Genomic DNA, 22926 nt, shown 5'->3' with positions numbered 1-22926 from the left:
CTAACTTTGGAAGCCATTTACGGACGAACGGTAATGACTATCAAAATTCCGCTTGGAGATGTTTATCGCATGGGTCCAGAAATCATGTGTACCGATTTTTGTGAAATTTGGACAAAATATGTGGGAGGACGAGCTGAAAGTTTTTATTCTACGACCTACGGTTGGGAAAAATAAACTGTGGGAGGAGATCCGGTTTGAAATAAACTGTTAGGGCCTCGGAGGATAACAATAGTCTGGTTGCCCTGTTAGGGCAACCACAATAATAAGTGAGAGGAATGTGGAGTGGCAGGGTCTAGGAGGTTGAGGGGAAAGAAGTGAGGTGTGTCGGAGTAGGACTAATCTACAAAAGAGAACAGGTGAGAGTAGTTAATAATGGGGTGATGATCCCTGGAATGAGGGTGTGGGCATGGGTCTGGGTGTGACAGTGTCACTACCTGTTTGTGCTTTATTATGGTTTTCTTGTGTTAATGGAAATGTCTCCATATGAATTTCGCTACTTAGGGGTAGAACTGGTGGGGTGGGAGCGGCTAGTCTTTATTTTGTTGTATTGGCTGTGTATTGTACTAGGCTATGACTTGTTCATTTGTGGTAAGGACACCCTCGAAAATGAGATCATGCATCTCAAGGGGTTTATCCTTCTAATAAAGGTACTAACTAGTCTTGCGTAGCCAGATGATAATAGATCTAGTGGCTACTGATAAGTCTGGTGACATTCAAATGCAATGAATGGGCTAAAACTGGGCAGAAACAAATAATTATGAATTAATCATGATGAAGTTTAAAAAACAACAGCATTCACAGAACCAACGCAGACTTTAGGGTGGTCCCTCATATTGGTTTGGTATCAGGACTGGTTTTCACAGCAGTGGGCGTAGGTTTGTTGGGCTTGTTTTCTCTGCCCTTTGAGCCCATACTGTATCCTATTAAAATTGCCTAGTGGGTGGGTGGGTGGACGGACGGACGGACGTCACAAACGTAACATCCAGACCTGCGAGGCCCACCGTTGTTCCGATACGGACCAAACTTGGCACCAACACTGGTAAGGGGTCTGCCATCAGAATAGCCACACTAGGGACGATGTGTGGCACCATGGGTGCCACAGGCGGGGGGTTAAAACAGCCATAACTCCAGTTCCCAGTATGCTAAATGCTTCAAAATTGGTAGGTGGTCTTACGGGACGGGCTGGTTTAAACAGCTGTTCCCAGCATGCAGGATAAGAACTTGGTGGCTGGTCCCACAGTCAGAATCAGAATCAGGTTTACTGTCACATCACAGGTTTACAATGTAAAAAAGTGGGTGAAATTCGCTTTCGTACATCGTTCCCATCGTAACGTTATTTATTCCATAGAAAGAAGAGGGGGAGGAAGAGGGGGGGGGGGGCAAGTGGGAAGGGAGATCAAACAAGAGAACAACAAAAAAGCCAAACAAGTTATCTACATATTTACACTAGTACAACACAGTCTTCCAATTTCATTGTTTCATCTGTTTTTCCTTCCTACTTTTGGTTTGTCAGATTGCCTTCAAACTTCACCCACACACTCTCTGAGGGGTGTGGAGTTCAATGGTGCAACCTGGAAGTGGATCTGTTCACTTCCGGTTTTACCAAGAAGTTGTCGCAGACCCCTATACCTCCCAAACACAAGGTTGCACATGTATGACAGTGGACCTGGCTGCATCAGTGTTTAACTCTTCAAATGGCCAAACTTCGGTGACCATTGCTCTTAACAGCGCAACATAGGACTAGCGGTCTGAAAATCTAGTATTATAGCTTAGTAGGTGGAAATCTCTGATCATCTGGCTATTTTTGGGCGACCCCACACTTGATTCATAGTACAATTTCAAAGTTGAAATAAAGTATATTTAAAAATAAAGCATACATTGGTAGCCTTGAATAGGAATATTTATTAGAAAATGCATTTACAATGCTGTGATTCATGCTGATCTTGTGTCTTATCAACATAGTTTAAAAGTTACGCAAAAGCATTTCTGTAAATTTTTTAATGGAAGGATACAGTATATAGCCTATATCTGAAACATCACGTCAGAATGAAATATTTGAAACGGGGGAGTCTGGTGCAACGCTCAGGTCCTGGACCTGGTGAGACAAAGGAGGAGCCCGGCCAGGAGGCCATCCACAGAGCCTAGTCCCTCCACGTGCCAGAGCCTCTCCTCTCCCCCAGCCCCGGCAGAGTAGTTCCGGAGAAGCGGATTTTCTTTATAAATGGGAAGGATACACTTTTCTTATCAAATGACTGCAAAGACAGCATACAGACTATTCCCGTCCTGTCCTTGTCTATCAGTTATGACTCGTGGTACCATTCCAGCCATCTCAAATGTATGCTCTATATGTGCTTAATAAACTTGGTTAAAATGTGCAAAGATGTCTTCAAATAACTTCAACACCATGTACCTCCATCATATTGATTTTAATATTGAATCACAACTAACTAACTAACTAACTAACTCAAAATAATATACGTGTCGTGTCATACCCGATGTGAATGTGCTTCAACATCCAGGAAATGTATAGAGAATATGCTATTATGCTATTAAAACACTATTTGTTGCAGCTAATGTCATACCAGCATTGCTGTGAAGCTGTCTTTATTTGGGATTAGGATAAGTCTTGTGCTCAGCACCAGATTCAGAACGGTGATAGATGGTTTGGTTGCACTCAGCAGGAACAGTGAACAACCAGGTCTCCATCCTCACACAGACGGATAGTGAGAGTAACTTAATGCTTTGGTGACACTAAATTCAACTCCACCTAAATTCAAGTTCATTGTCACACCACAAGTTTACTGGTGCAAAAGAGTAGCTAGGTTAAATTATTTTCTGTAGCCTACAAGCTACCACATACAGCAGTTATATAATAGATAATTATAATAGTAGAGAAAAAAGGAAAATGTCAAATAACAAAACAATAATATCAAATATATTTAATGTGTGTATTGAATACTGAATAAATAAATATATAAAATAAAAATAATGGTGCCTTCACTCAGTCTCCTGTGTCAGTAGTGCTACAGCAGACATTAAAGGAGGAGTTCACCCCAAAAAATACTTATTTTCTATTAATTGCACACCCCCTGAAGCCTTGAATTCATGGATATATTTTTGTTTGTGTGGCATTCCTAAGCCAATAATTTGATGACCGGGTGTATTTCCGGTAGGAGACACAAAGAATCTACTTTGTGTCTCCTACCGGATACATTAGTCGGATACATTAGTCGGTAGGAAACGGGAATCAAATTATTAGTTTAGGAATGCGACAAAAACAAAAAGAAGTGTGTGTGTGTGTGTGTGTGTGTGTGTGTGTGTGTGTGTGTGTGTGTGTGTGTGTGTGTGTGTGTGTGTGTGTGTGTGTGTGTGTGTGTGTGTGTGTGTGTGTGTGTCCAAACAAAACACTGCATCAAATCACTTACTGTAGATTATTTTTGGGGGATTTTTTTGTATTCATTATCAAAATAAAAATCCTCCTCCATATACAGGTATAATAATGATCCATGATAATTATTTAGGAGGAAATAGGACCGTGGCACTGCCTCTTGAAGTTATTGTGTAAAACACATTATCTAATGATATTGCTACTATTACCCTGGCCTCTAGAACCACTGTAACTTTAAGAATATGTTATTTATATCCCACATAAAAGGACTGCTTTTATTCACCTGTATAGCATAGCAATCAGGCACATCCTATCATAAAAAGATGCAGAAAAACTAGTCCATGTATTTGTGACCTCCAGGCTGGATTATTGCAATAGTTTACTACCTGACTGGCCCAACAAGACTCAAGTCTCTCTCTCCAGCTGATCCAGAATGCTGCTGCATGCATACTGACAAGAACTAGGAAGAGATAATTTATTCCATATTAGCTTCTTTATACGCTGGCTCACTGTAAATCCAGAATATAATTTAAAATCCTTCTCTTATTGCACCCTATTACCCCAGTAAAAATTGCACTCCCAGAATGCAGGCCTATACTTGTGGTTCCTAGAATCTCCAAAAGTATAGACTTAAACGTTCCTTTTTGATAAAGCTTAAAGTAGGTAAGCTTCTTTGGCTTTTTACAGGAATTGTGCTCTGTGAAGGAGAGTAAGGATTCAGATGTTTTTATGACTGTTGGTAGGGCATTCCACATTTTTGTGGCATAGCAGTAGAACTAATTTAATCCCTTGTTGGAGCCAAATCTGGGTTGAACGTGATTTGTGGAGCTCCCTCTGGTCTTGTGATTGCGGACGTCAGTGACGTTTTTCAAGTTGTTTGGCAGGTACATGCCATGGGTGTCTTTGTGGTGTAGTGTATCTTGTAGATCAGGCCCATTGCAAGTTGCTGTACTCTGTCCTCTACCCTGAGCCATCCCACCCTAGCAAAGTGTTAAATGAGTTGTAGTTGTAAGGCCAAGCTGTAGCCTGACCAGTTTGTTTTGGGATGTCTGGAGCCTTGTTTTTAAGGCCTTTGTGGTGCTATGGTACCATGAGGTGCATGCATAGTCAAGTGACACTGGATGAGTGCTCCTGCTAGAGTCCTCAATGTATTCCTATTGAGGAAACCCTGTACAAAAATCTTGTTCTTTGGTTGACAATTTTTAACTACTTTTGTTGCCATTTTTTCACGGGGTGTGACTTGTCCATGTAAGTGAACGTTTTGTTTATTTAAATAACTATATTGGAGTAGTTATAAACACTCACTGAGTACTTCTTTACTGAGGCATTAGAAAGAATACATTATTTAATCCACAGTAGACATATTGTCCGACCTGTAGGCAGCAAACACAACCTCGAACCTGTAGGCTATTCATTATATTGTGTAGTAAATAAAGTGACTATGCCAGTTCATTTGAATAGAATAAATAAAAATGATAAACATTCCATCATATGTGATAAAATAGCATTGCAAACACAGTAATCACACTTAATTTCCTTTATTTCTTCTTCTTCATTTTGTACAGTAAGTTAAACAGCAACTTAACAGATAAATAAGATATAAAAACTGTATGGAAGGGATTTGACTTCAGTGTTTTACATAAAACACTACATAGATCAACTTCCATGAAATAAGATGTAAACATGTCAGGTAAAAAAAGAAAGTATTTGGCTCATATCTCAGCTCAGCGTATTTTATTTCATAGTTTGATATACCAATCACAAAGTTTCTATTACTCTTCATCAGCAAAAGGGATGACAATATATCTACACACAATCATGAGTATGAGTTAATACAATTAAACCGAGTGCAAATCACAAATAATATTAGCTTTTAGTTAAATAGCTGAGTAGGTTATCTCAGGTTTATTGGAGTTCCTGCTATAGGTATGTTGTTGACAAACAAGCTTTGGTTGAGAGCCAAGAGAACATGTTGTGTAGCATTGTTGCGGTTGAAGTTGAGTTTATTTTTACGAAAGGTGTTGGATTCCAGTTTAGTGAATTTAATAGATCATGGTTCCCCAGACAGAGGCAAGGACGGCTGCACCAACAGCGGCAGTCAGGGACAGCTTGGTCGTGGGGGCTCCGCTGAGTGTGACTGGGTTGCAGTTATCAGTGGAGCAACAGGTGATCTTGGTCTCGTAGGTGATGCCCAGCAGGGTGGCATTGGTGGTGGCATCGCATCCGGTCGCCGTGCAGCCCTGGCTGCTGAAACCATTGAAGCTGGAGATACTGGGGAATGCTGGACACAAGGAACGCAGAGAGATGATGAGTCAATGTGAATGTCAAACATATACTGATGTGCTGTGTGTGCATGCCTTTCATTAGCAGGATTTTACTGTGTGTGTGAATGCGTGAAGAAGTGATGGTACAGTAATTCAAAGTGACTAGGCTATCTTTCAGGCGTGAAAATGCATGCATGCCTATGAATGATGTGTGGATCAGAGCATCGATGAGGATGGGAGGAGGACTTACTTGATGCAGCAGTAAAACAGGCTTCCGTGCTATTCTCTGTACAGGTGACATTTGCCGAATTGACGCAGTAGCCCAGAAGACCCGCACTGCAACTGTTGCAGGTCAGACTGTCCGCTAAAATATGCAAATTTGGGTGGAGTTAGTTTCACATCAGAACATCATGGACACCTTGAATAGACCATGTCGGCTCTCCCCTCATATGATGCAATTCATTTTATGAATTGCATTATTCTTATTATCAGTTATCACTTGAAAGGTGGTATTTAGTTATTTCTAAAAACAAAACAAAAACAAAACAAAACAACCTATTAAAGTAACTACAAACAAAACAAAGGCATTTCATTATTATTATTATTTCGCTCCTTACTCATAACTTTAGTTTATCATTTATTTAAGTAGATCACTAATTTATTCTAATGGTGAATATGGTGGATTTGTCTCTGTCCACACATTATTATTGAAACCACTCCAAACAGAAAAAAACAGGAAAAAAAGTTGTTTAATGATAGTGACCAGTGACTTTTTGGACTACAATTCTGCAAATCAATGCTGTGCCAATTATCAAAAATGTTAACTATATCATAACAACTACATCCTGGTTTTATTGAATGGCCACACCCAGATATACTACATATACAAAATCAGATCCAAGAATTTAAACATAATACTGCACACATTATTGTAAAGAACTATACTTGCTGTCAAATCATATATATAGATAAATCATATACTAACCAATGATAAATTATGTAAGTTAGTTGATGCAACAACATTTAGAGACAGTTGTTCTTAAACCAACACTGCCGCTTGTTCTCTTTTCTGACAGGTAGTTCATTTACTTCACCTGGTGTCTCAGAAAATCAGGTTCCACATTCTCTACTCTTTCGTTAGAAAGGTCATGTCAAGGACACAGAGATATCAACATATGATGCCGCTCACCAGAGTGACAACTGTGTTGATTATCTTTCCTTGATAAACACCTATAACAACTAACTACGTAAAACATGTTAGACCACTGTTTATCAACCTGAAAAACAAACTCTAAAAGGCCCATTGACATTGGATGGTTGTGTCAGTAAAGTCTCTTTAATTCAATAAGGAGATTGTAATAACAGATTATTAGCATGGATCACTGATGAGGCTTACCCAACATAATGGATGTGATCACTGCAATGATTCCAAATAAGATCCTGGCCATCTTGGTGTGTATGTGATGTGTTCTTGAAGACACGCAGCTGAATGTTCCCAAGTGAATGGATGAAATCCGTCAGGGGTAATGCTGGGGCTGTGGCACAAGTCCTTTAAATACAACCCATGTGGGTTGGTTTTGGTGGGGGGGGGGGGGGGGGCAGGAAGGGGTTCTACATGTTTTTTGTCATTCCTTCTGTGAGGTGAAATACTCATCGGTAGAGAAAAAAGGAAAATGTCAAATAACAAAACAATAATATCAAATATATTTAATGTGTGTATTGAATACTGAATAAATAAATATATAAAATAAAAATAATGGTGCCTTCACTCAGTCTCCTGTGTCAGTAGTGCTACAGCAGACATTAAATGTGTATGAAGTGGGTGGTCATAAGGTCCCACCCTGGTTTTCCTAATGAACTGTGTGTGTGTGTGTGTGTGTGTGTGTGTGTGTGTGTGTGTGTGTGTGTGTGTGTGTGTGTGTGTGTGTGTGTGTGTGTGTGTGTGTGTGTGTGTGTGTGTGTGTGTGTGTGTGTGTGTGTACACTTACTGTAGATTATTTTTTGGGGATTTTTTAAAAATTCATTATCAAAATAAAAATCCTCCTCCATATACAGGTATAATAATGATCAATGATAATTATTTAGGAGGAAATAGGACCGTGGCACTGCCTCTTGAAGTTATTGTGTAAAACACATTATCTAATGATATTGCTACTATTACCCTGGCCTCTAGAACCACCGTAATCTAGTAGTTACTGTAACTTTAAGAATATATAACAAAGGACTGCTTTTATTCACCTGTATAGCATAGCAATCAGGCACATCCTATCATAAAAAGATGCAGAAAAACTAGTCCATGTATTTGTGACCTCCAGGCTGGATTATTGCAATAGTTTACTACTTGACCGGCCCAGCAAGTCTCTCTCTCCAGCTGATCCAGAATGCTGCATGCATACTGACAAGAACTAGGAAGAGATCATTTCTTCCATATTAGCTTCTTTATACGCTGGCTCACTGTAAAATCCAGAATATAATTTTAAATCCTTCTCTTCACCTGCAAAGCACTTAATGGTCATGCATTATCGTATCTAAAAGCTCATTGCACCCTATTACCCCAGTAGAAATTGCACTCCTAGAATGCAGGCCTATACATGTGGTTCCTAAAATCTCCAAAAGTAGGCTTAAATGTTCCTTTTTGATAAAGCTTAAAGTAGGTAGGCTTTGACTTTTTACAGGAATTGTGCTCTGTGATGGAGTGTAAGGATTCAGATGTTTTTATGACTGTTGGTAGGGCATTCCACATTTTTGTGGCATAGCAGTAGAACTAATTGAATCCCTTGTTAGAGCCAAATCTGGGTTGAACGTGATTTGTGGAGCTCCCTCTGGTGTTGTGATTGCGGACGTCATTGACGTTTTTCAAGTAGTTTGACAGGCACATGCCATGGGTGTCTTTGTGGTGTAGTGTATCTTGTAGATCAGGCCCATTGCAAGTTGCTGTACTCTGTCCTCTACCCTGAGCCATCCCACCCTAGCAAAATGAGCAGGGGTTAAATGAGTTGTAGATGTAAGGCCAAGCAGTAGCCTGACCAGTTTGTTTTGGGATGTCTGGAGCCTTGTTTTTAAGGCCTTTGTGGTGCTATGGTACCATGAGGTGCATGCATAGTCAAAGTGACACTGGATGAGTGCTCCTGCTAGAGTCCTCAATGTATTCCTATTGAGGAGACCCTGTACAAAAATCTTGTTCTTTGGTTGACTTTTTTGATTACTTTTGTTGCAATTTTTTCACGGGGTGTGACTTGTCCATGTAAGTGAACGTTTTGTTTATTTAATTAACTATATTGGAGTAGTTATAAACACTCACTGAGTACTTCTTTACTGAGGCATTAGAAAGAATACATTATTTAATCCACAGTAGACATATTGTCCGACCTGTAGGCAGCAACCTCGAACCTGTAGACTATTCATTATATTGTGCAGTAAATAAAGTGACTATGCCAGTCACTTGAATAGAATAGAATAAATAAAAATGATAAACATTCCATCATATGTGATAAAATAGCATTGCAAACACAGTAATCACACTTATTTTCCTTTATTTCTTCTCCTTCATTTTGTACAGTAAGTTAAACAGCAACTTAACAGATAAATAAGATATAAAAACTGTATGGAAGGGATTTGACTTCAGTGTTTTACATAAAACACTACATAGATCAACTTCCATGAAATAAGATGTAAACATGTCAGGTAAAAAAAGAAAGTATTTGGCTCATATCTCAGCTCAGCGTATTTTATTTCATAGTTTGATATACCAATCACAAAGTTTCTATTACTCTTCATCAGCAAAAGGGATGACAATATATCTACACACAATCATGAGTATGAGTTAATACAATTAAACCGAGTGCAAATCACAAATAATATTAGCTTTTAGTTAAATAGCTGAGTAGTATCTCAGGTTTATTGGTGTTCCTGCTATAGGTATGTTGTTGACAAACAAGCTTTGGTTGAGAGCCAAGAGAACATGTTGTGTAGCATTGTTGCGGTTGAAGTTGAGTTTATTTTTACGAAAGGTGTTGGATTCCAGTTTAGTGAATTTAATAGATCATGGTTCCCCAGACAGAGGCAAGGACGGCTGCACCAACAGCGGCAGTCAGGGACAGCTTGGTCGTGGGGGCTCCGCTGAGTGTGACTGGGTTGCAGTTATCAGTGGAGCAACAGGTGATCTTGGTCTCGTAGGTGATGCCCAGCAGGGTGGCGTTGGTGGTGGCATCGCATCCGGTCGCCGTGCAGCCCTGGCTGCTGAAACCATTGAAGCTGGAGATACTGGGGAATGCTGGACACAAGAAACGCAGAGAGATGATGAGTCAATGTGAATGTCAAACATATACTGATGTGCTGTGTTTGCATGCCTTTCATTAGCAGGATTTTACTGTGTGTGTGAATGCGTGAAGACGTGATGGTACAGTAATTCAAAGTGACTAGGCTATCTCTCAGGCGTGAAAATGCATGCATGCCTATGAATGATGTGTGGATCAGAGCATCGATGAGGATGGGAGGAGGACTTACTTGATGCAGCAGTAAAACAGGCTTCCGTGCTATTCTCTGTACAGGTGACATTTGCAGAATCGACGCAGTAGCCCAGAAGACCCGCACTGCAACTGTTGCAGGTCAGACTGTCCGCTAAAATATGCAAATTTGGGTGGAGTTAGTTTCACATCAGAACATCATGGACACCTTGAATAGACCATGTCGGCTCTCCCCTCATATGATGCAATTCATTTTATGGATTGCATTATTCTTATTATCAGTTATCACTTGAAAGGTGGTATTTAGTTATTTCTAAAAACAAAACAAAAACAAAACAAAACAACCTATTAAAGTAACTACAAACAAAACTGGCATTTCATTATTATTATTATTTCGCTCCTTACTCATAACTTTAGTTTATCATTTATTTAAGTAGATCACTAATTTATTCTAATGGTGAATATGGTGGATTTGTCTCTGTCCACACATTATTATTGAAACCACTCCAAACAGAAAAAAACAGGAAAAAAAGTTGTTTAATGATAGTGACCAGTGACTTTTTGGACTACAATTCTGCACATCAATGCTGTGCCAATTATCAAAAATGTTAACTATATCATAACAACTACATCCTGGTTTTATTGAATGGCCACACCCAGATATACTACATATACAAAATCAGATCCAAGAATTTAAACATAATACTGCACACATTATTGTAAAGAACTATACTTGCTGTCAAATCATATATATAGATAAATCATATACTAACCAATGATAAATTATGTAAGTTAGTTGATGCAACAACATTTAGAGACAGTTGTTCTTAAACCAACACTGCCGCTTGTTCTCTTTTCTGACAGGTAGTTCATTTACTTCACCTGGTGTCTCAGAAAATCAGGTTCCACATTCTCTACTCTATCGTTAGAAAGGTCATGTCAAGGACACAGAGATATCAACATATGATGCCGCTCACCAGAGTGACAACTGTGTTGATTATCTTTCCTTGATAAACACCTATAACAACTAACTACGTAAAACATGTTAGACCACTGTTTATCAACCTGAAAAACAAACTCTAAAAGGCCCATTGACATTGGATGGTTGTGTCAGTAAAGTCTCTTTCATTCAATAAGGAGATTGTAATAACAGATTATTAGCATGGATCACTGATGAGGCTTACCCAACATAATGGATGCGATCACTGCAATGATTCCAAATAAGATCCTGGCCATCTTGGTGTGTATGTGATGTGTTCTTGAAGACACGCAGCTGAATGTTCCCAAGTGAATGGATGAAGTCCGTCAGGGGTAATACTGGGGCTGTGGCACAAGTCGTTTAAATACAACCCAGGTGGGTTGGTTTTGGTGTGGGAGGGGGGGCAGGAAGGGGTTCTACAGGTTTTTTGTCATTCCTTCTGTGAGGTGAAATACTCATCGGTAGAGAAAAAAGGAAAATGTCAAATAACAAAACAATAATATCAAATATATTTAATGTGTGTATTGAATACTGAATAAATTAATATATAAAATAAAAATAATGGTGCCTTCACTCAGTCTCCTGTGTCAGTAGTGCTACAGCAGGCATTAAATGTGTATGAAGTGGGTGGTCATAAGGTCCCACCATGGTTTTCCTAATGAACTGTGTGTGTGTGTGTGTGTGTGTGTGTGTGTGTGTGTGTGTGTGTGTGTGTGTGTGTGTGTGTGTGTGTGTGTGTGTGTGTGTGTGTGTGTGCGTGCGTGCGTGCGTGCGTGCGTGCGTGCGTGCGTGCGTGCGTGCGTGCGTGTGTGTGTGTGCACTTACTGTAGATTATTTTTTGGGGATTTTTTTAAAATTCATTATCAAAATAAAAATCCTCCTCCATATACAGGTATAATAATGATCAATGATAATTATTTAGGAGGAAATAGGACCGTGGCACTGCCTCTTGAAGTTATTGTGTAAGACACATTATCTAATGATATTGCTACTATTACCCTGGCCTCTAGAACCACCGTAATCTAGTAGTTACTGTAACTTTAAGAATATATATGTTATTTAACTCCCACATAAAACAAAGGACTGCTTTTATTCACCTGTATAGCATAGCAATCAGGCACATCCTATCATAAAAAGATGCAGAAAAACTAGTCCATGTATTTGTGACCTCCAGGCTGGATTATTGCAATAGTTTACTGCTTGACCGGCCCAAAAGTCTCAAGTCTCTCTCTCCAGCTGATCCAGAATGCTGCATGCATACTGACAAGAACTAGTGTAGCCAGTCAGAGCTGAGCCTCAGGGGCCACCGTAGGCTGCTCTGTCCACTTCCTGGTTTTCAATCAGTGTTCTTATTTAAATGCCCTGCAAGGCTACCAAACACTAGAATGCACTAGAACCATAGAGGTATAATATAACTAGAGGGCGGATTGCCCCGCCCCCAGCTATCATTTCAATGAATGTGCTCAGTGGCGTTTTGAAGCATCCGGAAACCTGCCGGAAGTAGAATTATTGGTTTGATTTTGTACCTCCATAGAGTTATGAGCATGCGCACTAGTGTCCTTTTTGCGTTCTACGGCAGCCCGTGTGTCAAGGATTGAACGCGATATATTTATTAAATACACTCGAGATGCCTATGTATAACTAAATGCATATGTGTTTATGTATAATATGTTTACATATTTATATCTATATATATAAATTTCTCTCAGCATGTTTTGCGCGTGCATGTATTTCTCCCCGCCTGCAGTTCCAGCTTTGGCCACTGGGGTGGCAGCTTCAATGTTTCTCAGCAACTCTGGGGGCTTGACTAGAACAGGCTGTGGGTCTTGAGACCTGGGTCTTGCACTTAAGCTTGTTTAATGCTGGTGCCAGGGTGAGTAATGTGTTTCATGCCTATTGTTTTAATCATGTTTATATGTTGAGATTGTAACTAACACTGCTGTGATCATTCAGGTTGATCATGGGCCCAACTGATTGCTGTGGCGAGAGGGAGTGTTGTGAAAATACAGACAACTGAAGGTACGCAAACAAACAACTTGTTGTATAGGCCTACTTTGTGTTTGTTTGGTGTGCTAAATGTGTATTATTTTATATCTCCTCCTTTAGATCGCCACTGCTGCTTTGTTTAGCTTGAGTTCATGCATTGATTTTATTATTTGTTCATAGTTGAGCTATTTCATATTGTGATTATTAATGTTTGTCTTTTGTTCATTTCCCCTTCTATACCGAGTTCTGTGTATCCAGAGTCTAGGGGAGCCAAGTGGTGCAGCCGACCTACAAGGGGGTTTCACAATAGGTCTCACTATTAGTCCACAGTCAGGTTTGTTTTATTGTTGTGATTGAGTGCACCTCTTTTCACAGTGACACTCTTTTATATTTCTGCATGCTGTGTGTGTGTGTGCTTTAGGTGGAGTGAGTAGCCTATCACTTTAGCTATCTAGCTTAGTCCCCCTTGTTACAAGGTTGTTGCCCACTGGCTCTGTATTACTGTGGTCTTTCACTCCTACAAGCTCTATTCGGCTGTAGTTTGTGTTTAAGTTATATTGCATTGTGCTGAAATGTATTAGGAACTGGATAAATACTGTCTCCCTTTCTGCAATACATGTGATTTACCTTTCTGTGATTTTAGTAAATAAATGTCATGTTTGGGGCAAACTCACGTCTCAGTCTCATTGTTCGAAACTGTTTTCGGGGAACCCAATTTATAGAGGTTATTCATTTTCCCTGGTTAACCATCACCAGGGTGGCGTAGTCATACACAATTATACTAAATTCCTTGCTTGACACTCTGTTACACTAGGAAGAGATCATTTCTTCCATATTAGCGTCTTTATACGCTGGCTCACTGTAAAATCCAGAATATAATTTAAAATCCTTCTCTTCACCTGCAAAGCACTTAATGGTCATGCATTATCATATCTAAAAGCTCATTGCACCCTATTACCCCTGTAGAAATTGCACTCCCAGAATGCAGGCCTATACTTGTGGTTCCTAAAATCTCCAAGTATAGACTTAAATGTTCCTTTTTGATAAAGCTTAAAGGTATCATGACATTCATTTTCACTTTTTTTTTTTTCAATGTTTTATTTGGGGTTTTATGACCTCAATTACACCCAAAAAACCTGAACTTAGAACATTCAGTGGATTTTCTGTGGTCTGGGGTTTTCTGAATAATTAGGCTGAAAAGTAATCTGAGCTTGGCCCTTCGACAGTGAGGTCACTGTCGATTAATCCCGCCCACTCTCCTCCTCGCCCCTCCCCTCCCCTATCCTTTCCTTTGGGGGGGGCGGAGCAGAGGCGATGATTGACAGGCAAAATCCCTCACCAGCGACACCCGCAGGCAAAGATTTATTTTTTCATTTCAGTTGAAAAGGCTTTAGAAATGTGAGAGAAAAACACCTGCCATTGATCACTGGAATGGAATTTTCACTTAAAACTTTTTGTACACTTTTGAAGGACCAGGACAAAGACTTTGAATGTTGTGTAAAAGTGAATGTCATTAAACCTTTAAAGTAGGTAAGCTTCTTTGGCTTTTTACAGGAATTGTGCTCTGTGAAGGAGAGTAAGGATTCAGATGTTTTTATGACTGTTGGTAGGGCATTCCACATTTTTGTGGCATAGCAGTAGAACTAATTTAATCCCTTGTTAGAGCCAAATCTGGGTTGAACGTGATTTGTGGAGCTCCCTCTGGTGTTGTGATTGCGGACGTCATTGACGTTTTTCAAGTAGCTTGGCAGGTACATGCCATGGGTGCCTTTGTGGTGTAGTGTATCTTGTAGATCAGGCCCATTGCAAGTTGCTGTACTCTGTCCTCTACCCTGAGCCATCCCACCCTAGCAAAATGAGCAAGGGTTAAATGAGTTGTAGATGTAAGGCCAAGCTGTAGCCTGACCAGTTTGTTTTGGTATGTCTGGAGCCTTGTTTTTAAGGCCTTTGTGGTGCTATGGTACCATGAGGTGCATGCATAGTCAAAGTGACACTGGTTTAGTGCTCCTGCTAGAGTCCTCAATGTATTCCTATTGAGGAGACCCTGTACAAAAATCTTGTTCTTTGGTTGACGTTTTTGATTACTTTTGTTGCCATTTTTTCACGGGGTGTGACTTGTCCATGTAAGTGAACGTTTTGTTTATTTAAATAACTATATTGGAGTAGTTATAAACACTCACTGAGTACTTCTTTACTGAGGCATTAGAAAGAATACATTATTTAATCCACAGTAGACATATTGTCCGACCTGTAGGCAGCAAACACAACCTCGAACCTGTAGGCTATTCATTATATTGTGCAGTAAATAAAGTGACTATGCCAGTTCATTTGAATAGAATAAATAAAAATGATAAACATTCCATCATATGTGATAAAATAGCATTGCAAACACAGTAATCACACTTATTTTCCTTTATTTCTTCTCCTTCATTTTGTACAGTAAGTTAAACATACAGTAAGTTAAACAGCAACTTAACAGATAAATAAGATATGAAAACTGTATGGAAGGGATTTGACTTCAGTGTTTTACATAAAACACTGCATAGATCAACTTCCATGAAATAAGATGTAAACATGTCAGGTAAAAAAAGAAAGTATTTGGCTCATATCTCAGCTCAGCGTATTTTATTTCATAGTTTGATATACCAATCACAAAGTTTCTATTACTCTTCATCAGTAATAATAATGACAATATATCTACACACAATCATGAGTATGAGTTAATACAATTAAACCGAGTGCAAATCACAAATAATATTAGCTTTTAGTTAAATAGCTGAGTAGGTTATCTCAGGTTTATTGGAGTTCCTGCTATAGGTATGTTGTTGATAAACAAGCTTTGGTTGAGAGCCAAGAGAACATGTTGTGTAGCATTATTGCGGTTGAAGTTGAGTTTATTTTTACGAAAGGTGTTGGATTCCAGTTTAGTGAATTTAATAGATCATGGTTCCCCAGACAGAGGCAAGGACGGCTGCACCAACAGCGGCAGTCAGGGACAGCTTGGTCGTGGGGGCTCCGCTGAGTGTGACTGGGTTGCAGTTATCAGTGGAGCAACAGGTGATCTTGGTCTCGTAGGTGATGCCCAGCAGGGTGGCGTTGGTGGTGGCATCGCATCCGGTCGCCGTGCAGCCCTGGCTGCTGAAACCATTGAAGCTGGAGATACTGGGGAATGCTGGACACAAGGAACGCAGAGAGATGATGAGTCAATGTGAATGTCAAACATATACTGATGTGCTGTGTGTGCATGCATTACATTAGCAGGATTTTACTGTGTGTGTGTGAATGCGTGAAGAAGTGATGGTACAGTAATTCAAAGTGACAAGGCTATCTTTCAGGCGTGAAAATGCATGCATGCCTATGAATGATGTGTGGATCAGAGCATCGATGAGGATGGGAGGAGGACTTACTTGATGCAGCAGTAAAACAGGCTTCCGTGCTATTCTCTGTACAGGTGACATTTGCAGAATCGACGCAGTAGCCCAGAAGACCCGCACTGCAACTGTTGCAGGTCAGACTGTCCGCTAAAATATGCAAATTTGGGTGGAGTTAATTTCACATCAGAACATCATGGACACCTTGAATAGACCATGTCGGCTCTCCCCTCATATGATGCAATTCATTTTATGAATTGCATTATTCTTATTATCAGTTATCACTTGAAAGGTGGTATTTAGTTATTTCTAAAAACAAAACAAAACAACCTATTAAAGTAACTACAAACAAAACTGGCATTTCATTATTATTATTATTTCGCTCCTTACTCATAACTTTAGTTTATCATTTATTTAAGTAGATCACTAATTTATTCTAATGGTGAATATGGTGGATTTGTCTCTGTCCACACATTATTATTGAAACCACTCCAAACAGAAAAAAACAGGAAAAAAAGTTGTTTAATGATAGTGACCAGTGACTTTTTGGACTACAATTCTGCACATCAATGCTGTGCCAATTATCAAAAATGTTAACTATATCATAACAACTACATCCTGGTTTTATTGAATGACCACACCCAGATATACTACATATACAAAATCAGATCCAAGAATTTAAACATCATACTGCACACATTATTGTAAAGAACTATACTTGCTGTCAAATCATATATATAGATAAATCATATACTAACCAATGATAAATTATGTAAGTTAGTTGATGCAACAACATTTAGAGACAGTAGTTCTTAAAAACCAACACTGCCGCTTGTTCTCTTTTCTGACAGGTAGTTCATTTACTTCACCTGGTGTCTCAGAAAATCAGGTTCCACATTCTCTACTCTTTCGTTATAAAGGTCATGTCAAGGACACAGAGATATCAACATATGATGCCGCTCACCAGAGTGACAACTGTGTTGATTATCTTTCCTTGATAAACACCTACAATAACAACTAACTACGTTAAACATGTTAGACCACTGTTTATCAACCTGAAAAACAAACTCTAAAAGGCCCATTGACATTGGATGGTTGTGTCAGTAAAGTCTCTTTCATTCAATAAGGAGATTGTAATAACAGATTATTAGCATGGTTCACTGATGAGGCTTACCCAACATAATGGATGCGATCACTGCAATGATTCCAAATAAGATCCTGGCCATCTTGGTGTGTATGTGATGTGTTCTTGAAGACACGCAGCTGAATGTTCCCAAGTGAATGGATGAAATCCGTCAGGGGTAATGCTGGGGCTGTGACACAAGTCGTTTAAATACAACCCAGGTGGGTTGGTTTTGGTGTGGGAGGGGGGGCAGGAAGGGGTTCTACAGGTTTTTTGTCATTCCTTCTGTGAGGTGAAATACTCATCGGTAGAGAAAAAAGGAAAATGTCAAATAACAAAACAATAATATCAAATATATTTAATGTGTGTATTGAATACTGAATAAATTAATATATAAAATAAAAATAATGGTGCCTTCACTCAGTCTCCTGTGTCAGTAGTGCTACAGCAGACATTAAATGTGTATGAAGTGGGTGGTCATAAGGTCCCACCCTGGTTTTCCTAATGAACTGTGTGTGTGTGTGTGTGTGTGTGTGTGTGTGTGCGCGCGCACGCCCGTCCGTCCGTCCGTCCGTCCGTGTGTGTGTGTACACTTACTGTAGATAATTTTTGGGGGATTTTGTTTTAATTCATTATCAAAATAAAAATCCTCCTCCATATACAGGTATAATAATGATCAATGATAATTATTTAGGAGGAAATAGGACCGTGGCACTGCCTCTTGAAGTTATTGTGTAAAACACATTATCTAATGATATTGCTACTATTACCCTGGCCTCTAGAACCACTGTAATCTAGTAGTTACTGTAACTTTAAGAATATATATGTTATCTAACTCCCACATAAAACAAAGGACTGCTTTTATTCACCTGTATAGCATAGCAATCACGCACATCCTATCATATAAAGATGCAGAAAAACTAGTCCATGTATTTGTGACCTCCAGGCTGGATTATTGCAATAGTTTACTACTTGACCGGCCCAACAAGTCTCAAGTCTCTCTCTCCAGCTGATCCAGAATGCTGCTGCATGCATACTGACAAGAACTAGGAAGAGATCATTTCTTCCATATTAGCGTCTTTATACGCTGGCTCACTGTAAAATCCAGAATATAATTTAAAATCCTTCTCTTCACCTGCAAAGCACATAATGGTCATGCATTATCATATCTAAAAGCTCATTGCACCCTATTACCCCAGTAGAAATTGCACTCCCAGAATACAGGCCTATACTTGTGGTTCCTAAAATCTCCAAAAGTATAGACTTAAACGTTCCTTTTTGATAAAGCTTAAAGTAGGTAAGCTTCTTTGGCTTTTTACAGGAATTGTGCTCTGTGAAGGAGAGTAAGGATTCAGATATTTTTATGACTGTTGGTAGGGCATTCCACATTTTTGTGGCATAGCAGAACTAATTTAATCCCTTGTTAGAGCCAAATCTGGGTTGAACGTGATTTGTGGAGCTCCCTCTGGTGTTGTGATTGCGGACGTCATTGACGTTTTTCAAGTAGTTTGGCAGGTACATGCCATGGGTGTCTTTGTGGTGTAGTGTATCTTGTAGATCAGGCCCATTGCAAGTTGCTGTACTCTGTCCTCTATCCTGAGCCATCCCACCCTAGCAAAATGAGCAGGGGTTAAATGAGTTGTAGATGTAAGGCCAAGCTGTAGCCTGACCAGTTTGTTTTGGGATGTCTGGAGCCTTGTTTTTAAGGCCTTTGTGGTGCTATGGTACCATGAGGTGCATGCATAGTCAAAGTGACACTGGATGAGTGCTCCTGCTAGAGTCCTCGATGTATTCCTATTGAGGAGACCCTGAACAAAAATCTTGTTCTTTGGTTGACTTTTTTGATTACTTTTGTTGCCATTTCTTCACGGGGTGTGACTTGTCCATGTAAGTGAACCTTTGTTTATTTAAATAACTATATTGGAGTAGTTATAAACACTCACTGAGTACTTCTTTACTGAGGCATTAGAAAGAATACATTATTTAATCCACAGTAGACATATTGTCCGACCTGTAGGCAGCAAACACAACCTCGAACCTGTAGGCTATTCATTATATTGTGCAGTAAATAAAGTGACTATGCCAGTTCATTTGAATAGAATAAATAAAAATGATAAACATTCCATCATATGTGATAAAATAGCATTGCAAACACAGTAATCACACTTATTTTCCTTTATTTCTTCTCCTTCATTTTGTACAGTAAGTTAAACAGCAACTTAACAGATAAATAAGATATGAAAACTGTATGGAAGGGATTTGACTTCAGTGTTTTACATAAAACACTACATAGATCAACTTCCATGAAATAAGATGTAAACATGTCAGGTAAAAAAAGAAAGTATTTGGCTCATATCTCAGCTCAGCGTATTTTATTTCATAGTTTGATATACCAATCACAAAGTTTCTATTACTCTTCATCAGTAATAATAATGACAATATATCTACACACAATCATGAGTATGAGTTAATACAATTAAACCGAGTGCAAATCACAAATAATATTAGCTTTTAGTTAAATAGCTGAGTAGGTTATCTCAGGTTTATTGGAGTTCCTGCTATAGGTATGTTGTTGACAAACAAGCTTTGGTTGAGAGCCAAGAGAACATGTTGTGTAGCATTATTGCGGTTGAAGTTGAGTTTATTTTTACGAAAGGTGTTGGATTCCAGTTTAGTGAATTTAATAGATCATGGTTCCCCAGACAGAGGCAAGGACGGCTGCACCAACAGCGGCAGTCAGGGACAGCTTGGTCGTGGGGGCTCCGCTGAGTGTGACTGGGTTGCAGTTATCAGTGGAGCAACAGGTGATCTTGGTCTCGTAGGTGATGCCCAGCAGGGTGGCGTTGGTGGTGGCATCGCATCCGGTCGCCGTGCAGCCCTGGCTGCTGAAACCATTGAAGCTGGAGATACTGGGGAATGCTGGACACAAGGAACGCAGAGAGATGATGAGTCAATGTGAATGTCAAACATGTACTGATGTGCTGTGTGTGCATGCATTACATTAGCAGGATTTTACTGTGTGTGTGTGAATGCGTGAAGAAGTGATGGTACAGTAATTCAAAGTGACAAGGCTATCTTTCAGGCGTGAAAATGCATGCATGCCTATGAATGATGTGTGGATCAGAGCATCGATGAGGATGGGAGGAGGACTTACTTGATGCAGCAGTAAAACAGGCTTCCGTGCTATTCTCTGTACAGGTGACATTTGCAGAATCGACGCAGTAGCCCAGAAGACCCGCACTGCAACTGTTGCAGGTCAGACTGTCCGCTAAAATATGCAAATTTGGGTGGAGTTAGTTTCACATCAGAACATCATGGACACCTTGAATAGACCATGTCGGCTCTCCCCTCATATGATGCAATTCATTTTATGAATTGCATTATTCTTATTATCAGTTATCACTTGAAAGGTGGTATTTAGTTATTTCTAAAAACAAAACAAAAACAAAACAAAACAACCTATTAAAGTAACTACAAACAAAACTGGCATTTCATTATTATTATTATTTCGCTCCTTACACATAACTTTAGTTTATCATTTATTTAAGTAGATCACTAATTTATTCTAATGGTGAATATGGTGGATTTGTCTCTGTCCACACATTATTATTGAAACCACTCCAAACAGAAAAAAACAGGAAAAAAAGTTGTTTAATGATAGTGACTTTTTGGACTACAATTCTGCACATCAATGCTGTGCCAATTATCAAAAATGTTAACTATATCATAACAACTACATCCTGGTTTTATTGAATGACCACACCCAGATATACTACATATACAAAATCAGATCCAAGAATTTAAACATCATACTGCACACATTATTGTAAAGAACTATACTTGCTGTCAAATCATATATATAGATAAATCATATACTAACCAATGATAAATTATGTAAGTTAGTTGATGCAACAACATTTAGAGACAGTTGTTCTTAAAAACCAACACTGCCGCTTGTTCTCTTTTCTGACAGGTAGTTCATTTACTTCACCTGGTGTCTCAGAAAATCAGGTTCCACATTCTCTACTCTTTCGTTAGAAAGGTCATGTCAAGGACACAGAGATATCAACATATGATGCCGCTCACCAGAGTGACAACTGTGTTGATTATCTTTCCTTGATAAACACCTACAATAACAACTAACTACGTTAAACATGTTAGACCACTGTTTATCAACCTGAAAAACAAACTCTAAAAGGCCCATTGACATTGGATGGTTGTGTCAGTAAAGTCTCTTTCATTCAATAAGGAGATTGTAAGAAACAGATTATTAGCATGGATCACTGATGAGGCTTACCCAACATAATGGATGCGATCACTGCAATGATTCCAAATAAGATCCTGGCCATCTTGGTGTATATGTGATGTGTTCTTGAAGACACGCAGCTGAATGTTCCCAAGTGAATGGATGAAGTCCGTCAGGGGTAATGCTGGGGCTGTGGCACAAGTCCTTTAAATACAACCCAGGTGGGTTGGTTTTGGTGTGGGAGGGGGGGCCGGAAGGGGCTCTACAGGTTTTTTGTCATTCCTTCTGTGAGGTGAAATACTCATCGGTACCGGTTTGACCTCATAGAATGTCTGGTGTAAATTAAAAAGCAGATGACAGGAGGAGTGGTGTCGTGATGATAGAAAAAGAATTTGAGCAAGTCACCTTAGGTAGAAAGGAAGACCTTACTCAATCCCTGAGGGTAAATTCAGGTGTTGTAGCACTGCAGGAACAGCAGTAAGCATGAAAAACAGGATAAGTACAAGTATGAGTAGAGAGAAAGAAATAAGATTTGTTTTCAAAGCATAAAAATGTAATAAATAAGTAGATTAAAGAGTCTGACCCTTTCCATCTGCACTTGGTCTGAATGAATTAACATGTTGTATATTCTATCAATAAATAAGATTGTTGATAAAATACAATCTGTCACCTAAAAATATGAACATACATCATGATCTAACGGCTATGAAAGAGTATGTACAGACTATCGAACTGTGTATATGAGGCTGACAGTGTCAGACAGCCTATGTACATATATGTCTATCAACACAGTCTTGAAGCTAGCACTGGCAGCATAAACATTACCCCACTTTTACAATGCCAGATATTAGGTCAACTTGGTGACGGCTCCAATCGGGTCCTTCAAGTTCAGGTTTGTAGGAATCATACAAAGAGCTGAGGGCTACTTGTTTGAATTTAAATACTGGTATATTATTTGTGGTCATGGAATGGAACTTGTAAATTGCGTCTTCAATTAGTGAGAAAGTCACGCGTGAAGATGAGAATCATGGATGAATATGAGAGCTTTACATGAGGATGAGAGCTACATGCACAAACTGATTGAGCATGTTATGTACACACCT

The 22926-nt window shown here is 39.3% G+C and overlaps 4 protein-coding genes across 4 annotated transcripts; all 4 read right to left on the bottom strand.

Annotated features, from left to right (window-relative positions):
* Positions 1 to 5107: 5107 nt before the first annotated feature.
* On the bottom strand, positions 5108 to 7168 carry LOC308094738 (uncharacterized protein). Its single transcript, XM_080441552.1, has 3 exons — positions 7049 to 7168; positions 5903 to 6016; positions 5108 to 5669 (listed from the first exon to the last, which is right to left on the bottom strand). The coding sequence occupies exons 1-3, from the start codon at positions 7098 to 7100 to the stop codon at positions 5431 to 5433; spliced, it is 405 nt and encodes a 134-aa protein (XP_080297678.1). The 5' UTR covers positions 7101 to 7168; the 3' UTR covers positions 5108 to 5430.
* Positions 7169 to 9168: 2000 nt separating this feature from the next.
* Positions 9169 to 11418, bottom strand: LOC308095409 (uncharacterized protein). The gene is made up of 3 exons (XM_080442467.1): positions 11303 to 11418; positions 10159 to 10272; positions 9169 to 9925 (listed from the first exon to the last, which is right to left on the bottom strand). Exons 1-3 carry the CDS (start codon positions 11352 to 11354, stop codon positions 9687 to 9689), a joined length of 405 nt encoding a protein of 134 aa, XP_080298593.1. The 5' UTR covers positions 11355 to 11418; the 3' UTR covers positions 9169 to 9686.
* A 4275-nt stretch (positions 11419 to 15693) lies between these two features.
* Positions 15694 to 17789, bottom strand: LOC308095301 (uncharacterized protein). The gene is made up of 3 exons (XM_080442304.1): positions 17629 to 17789; positions 16491 to 16604; positions 15694 to 16255 (listed from the first exon to the last, which is right to left on the bottom strand). The coding sequence occupies exons 1-3, from the start codon at positions 17678 to 17680 to the stop codon at positions 16017 to 16019; spliced, it is 405 nt and encodes a 134-aa protein (XP_080298430.1). The 5' UTR covers positions 17681 to 17789; the 3' UTR covers positions 15694 to 16016.
* Positions 17790 to 19737: 1948 nt separating this feature from the next.
* On the bottom strand, positions 19738 to 22035 carry LOC308094737 (uncharacterized protein). Its single transcript, XM_080441551.1, has 3 exons — positions 21875 to 22035; positions 20732 to 20845; positions 19738 to 20496 (listed from the first exon to the last, which is right to left on the bottom strand). The coding sequence occupies exons 1-3, from the start codon at positions 21924 to 21926 to the stop codon at positions 20258 to 20260; spliced, it is 405 nt and encodes a 134-aa protein (XP_080297677.1). The 5' UTR covers positions 21927 to 22035; the 3' UTR covers positions 19738 to 20257.
* Between the last annotated feature and the right edge of the window lie 891 nt (positions 22036 to 22926).

This window comes from Gymnoscopelus braueri (genome assembly GCF_963280865.1).
Source record: "Gymnoscopelus braueri genome assembly, chromosome: 11".
In the NCBI taxonomy this organism is placed as follows: domain Eukaryota; kingdom Metazoa; phylum Chordata; class Actinopteri; order Myctophiformes; family Myctophidae; genus Gymnoscopelus; species Gymnoscopelus braueri.
This window is presented reverse-complemented; position numbering and strand designations above follow the sequence as displayed.

Excerpts from the sequence above, each read along its gene's own strand:
- LOC308094738 (XM_080441552.1), bottom strand. The coding sequence starts at position 7,100 with ATGGCCAGGATCTTATTTGGAATCATTGCAGTGATCACATCCATTATG. Across the intron at positions 6,017-7,048 it reads GATCACATCCATTATGTTGG|CGGACAGTCTGACCTGCAAC; the intron begins GTAAGCCTCATC and ends TGCATATTTTAG. Across the intron at positions 5,670-5,902 it reads CTGTTTTACTGCTGCATCAA|CATTCCCCAGTATCTCCAGC; the intron begins GTAAGTCCTCCT and ends CCTTGTGTCCAG.
- LOC308095409 (XM_080442467.1), bottom strand. The coding sequence starts at position 11,354 with ATGGCCAGGATCTTATTTGGAATCATTGCAGTGATCGCATCCATTATG. Across the intron at positions 10,273-11,302 it reads GATCGCATCCATTATGTTGG|CGGACAGTCTGACCTGCAAC; the intron begins GTAAGCCTCATC and ends TGCATATTTTAG. Across the intron at positions 9,926-10,158 it reads CTGTTTTACTGCTGCATCAA|CATTCCCCAGTATCTCCAGC; the intron begins GTAAGTCCTCCT and ends TCTTGTGTCCAG.
- LOC308095301 (XM_080442304.1), bottom strand. The coding sequence starts at position 17,680 with ATGGCCAGGATCTTATTTGGAATCATTGCAGTGATCGCATCCATTATG. Across the intron at positions 16,605-17,628 it reads GATCGCATCCATTATGTTGG|CGGACAGTCTGACCTGCAAC; the intron begins GTAAGCCTCATC and ends TGCATATTTTAG. Across the intron at positions 16,256-16,490 it reads CTGTTTTACTGCTGCATCAA|CATTCCCCAGTATCTCCAGC; the intron begins GTAAGTCCTCCT and ends CCTTGTGTCCAG.
- LOC308094737 (XM_080441551.1), bottom strand. The coding sequence starts at position 21,926 with ATGGCCAGGATCTTATTTGGAATCATTGCAGTGATCGCATCCATTATG. Across the intron at positions 20,846-21,874 it reads GATCGCATCCATTATGTTGG|CGGACAGTCTGACCTGCAAC; the intron begins GTAAGCCTCATC and ends TGCATATTTTAG. Across the intron at positions 20,497-20,731 it reads CTGTTTTACTGCTGCATCAA|CATTCCCCAGTATCTCCAGC; the intron begins GTAAGTCCTCCT and ends CCTTGTGTCCAG.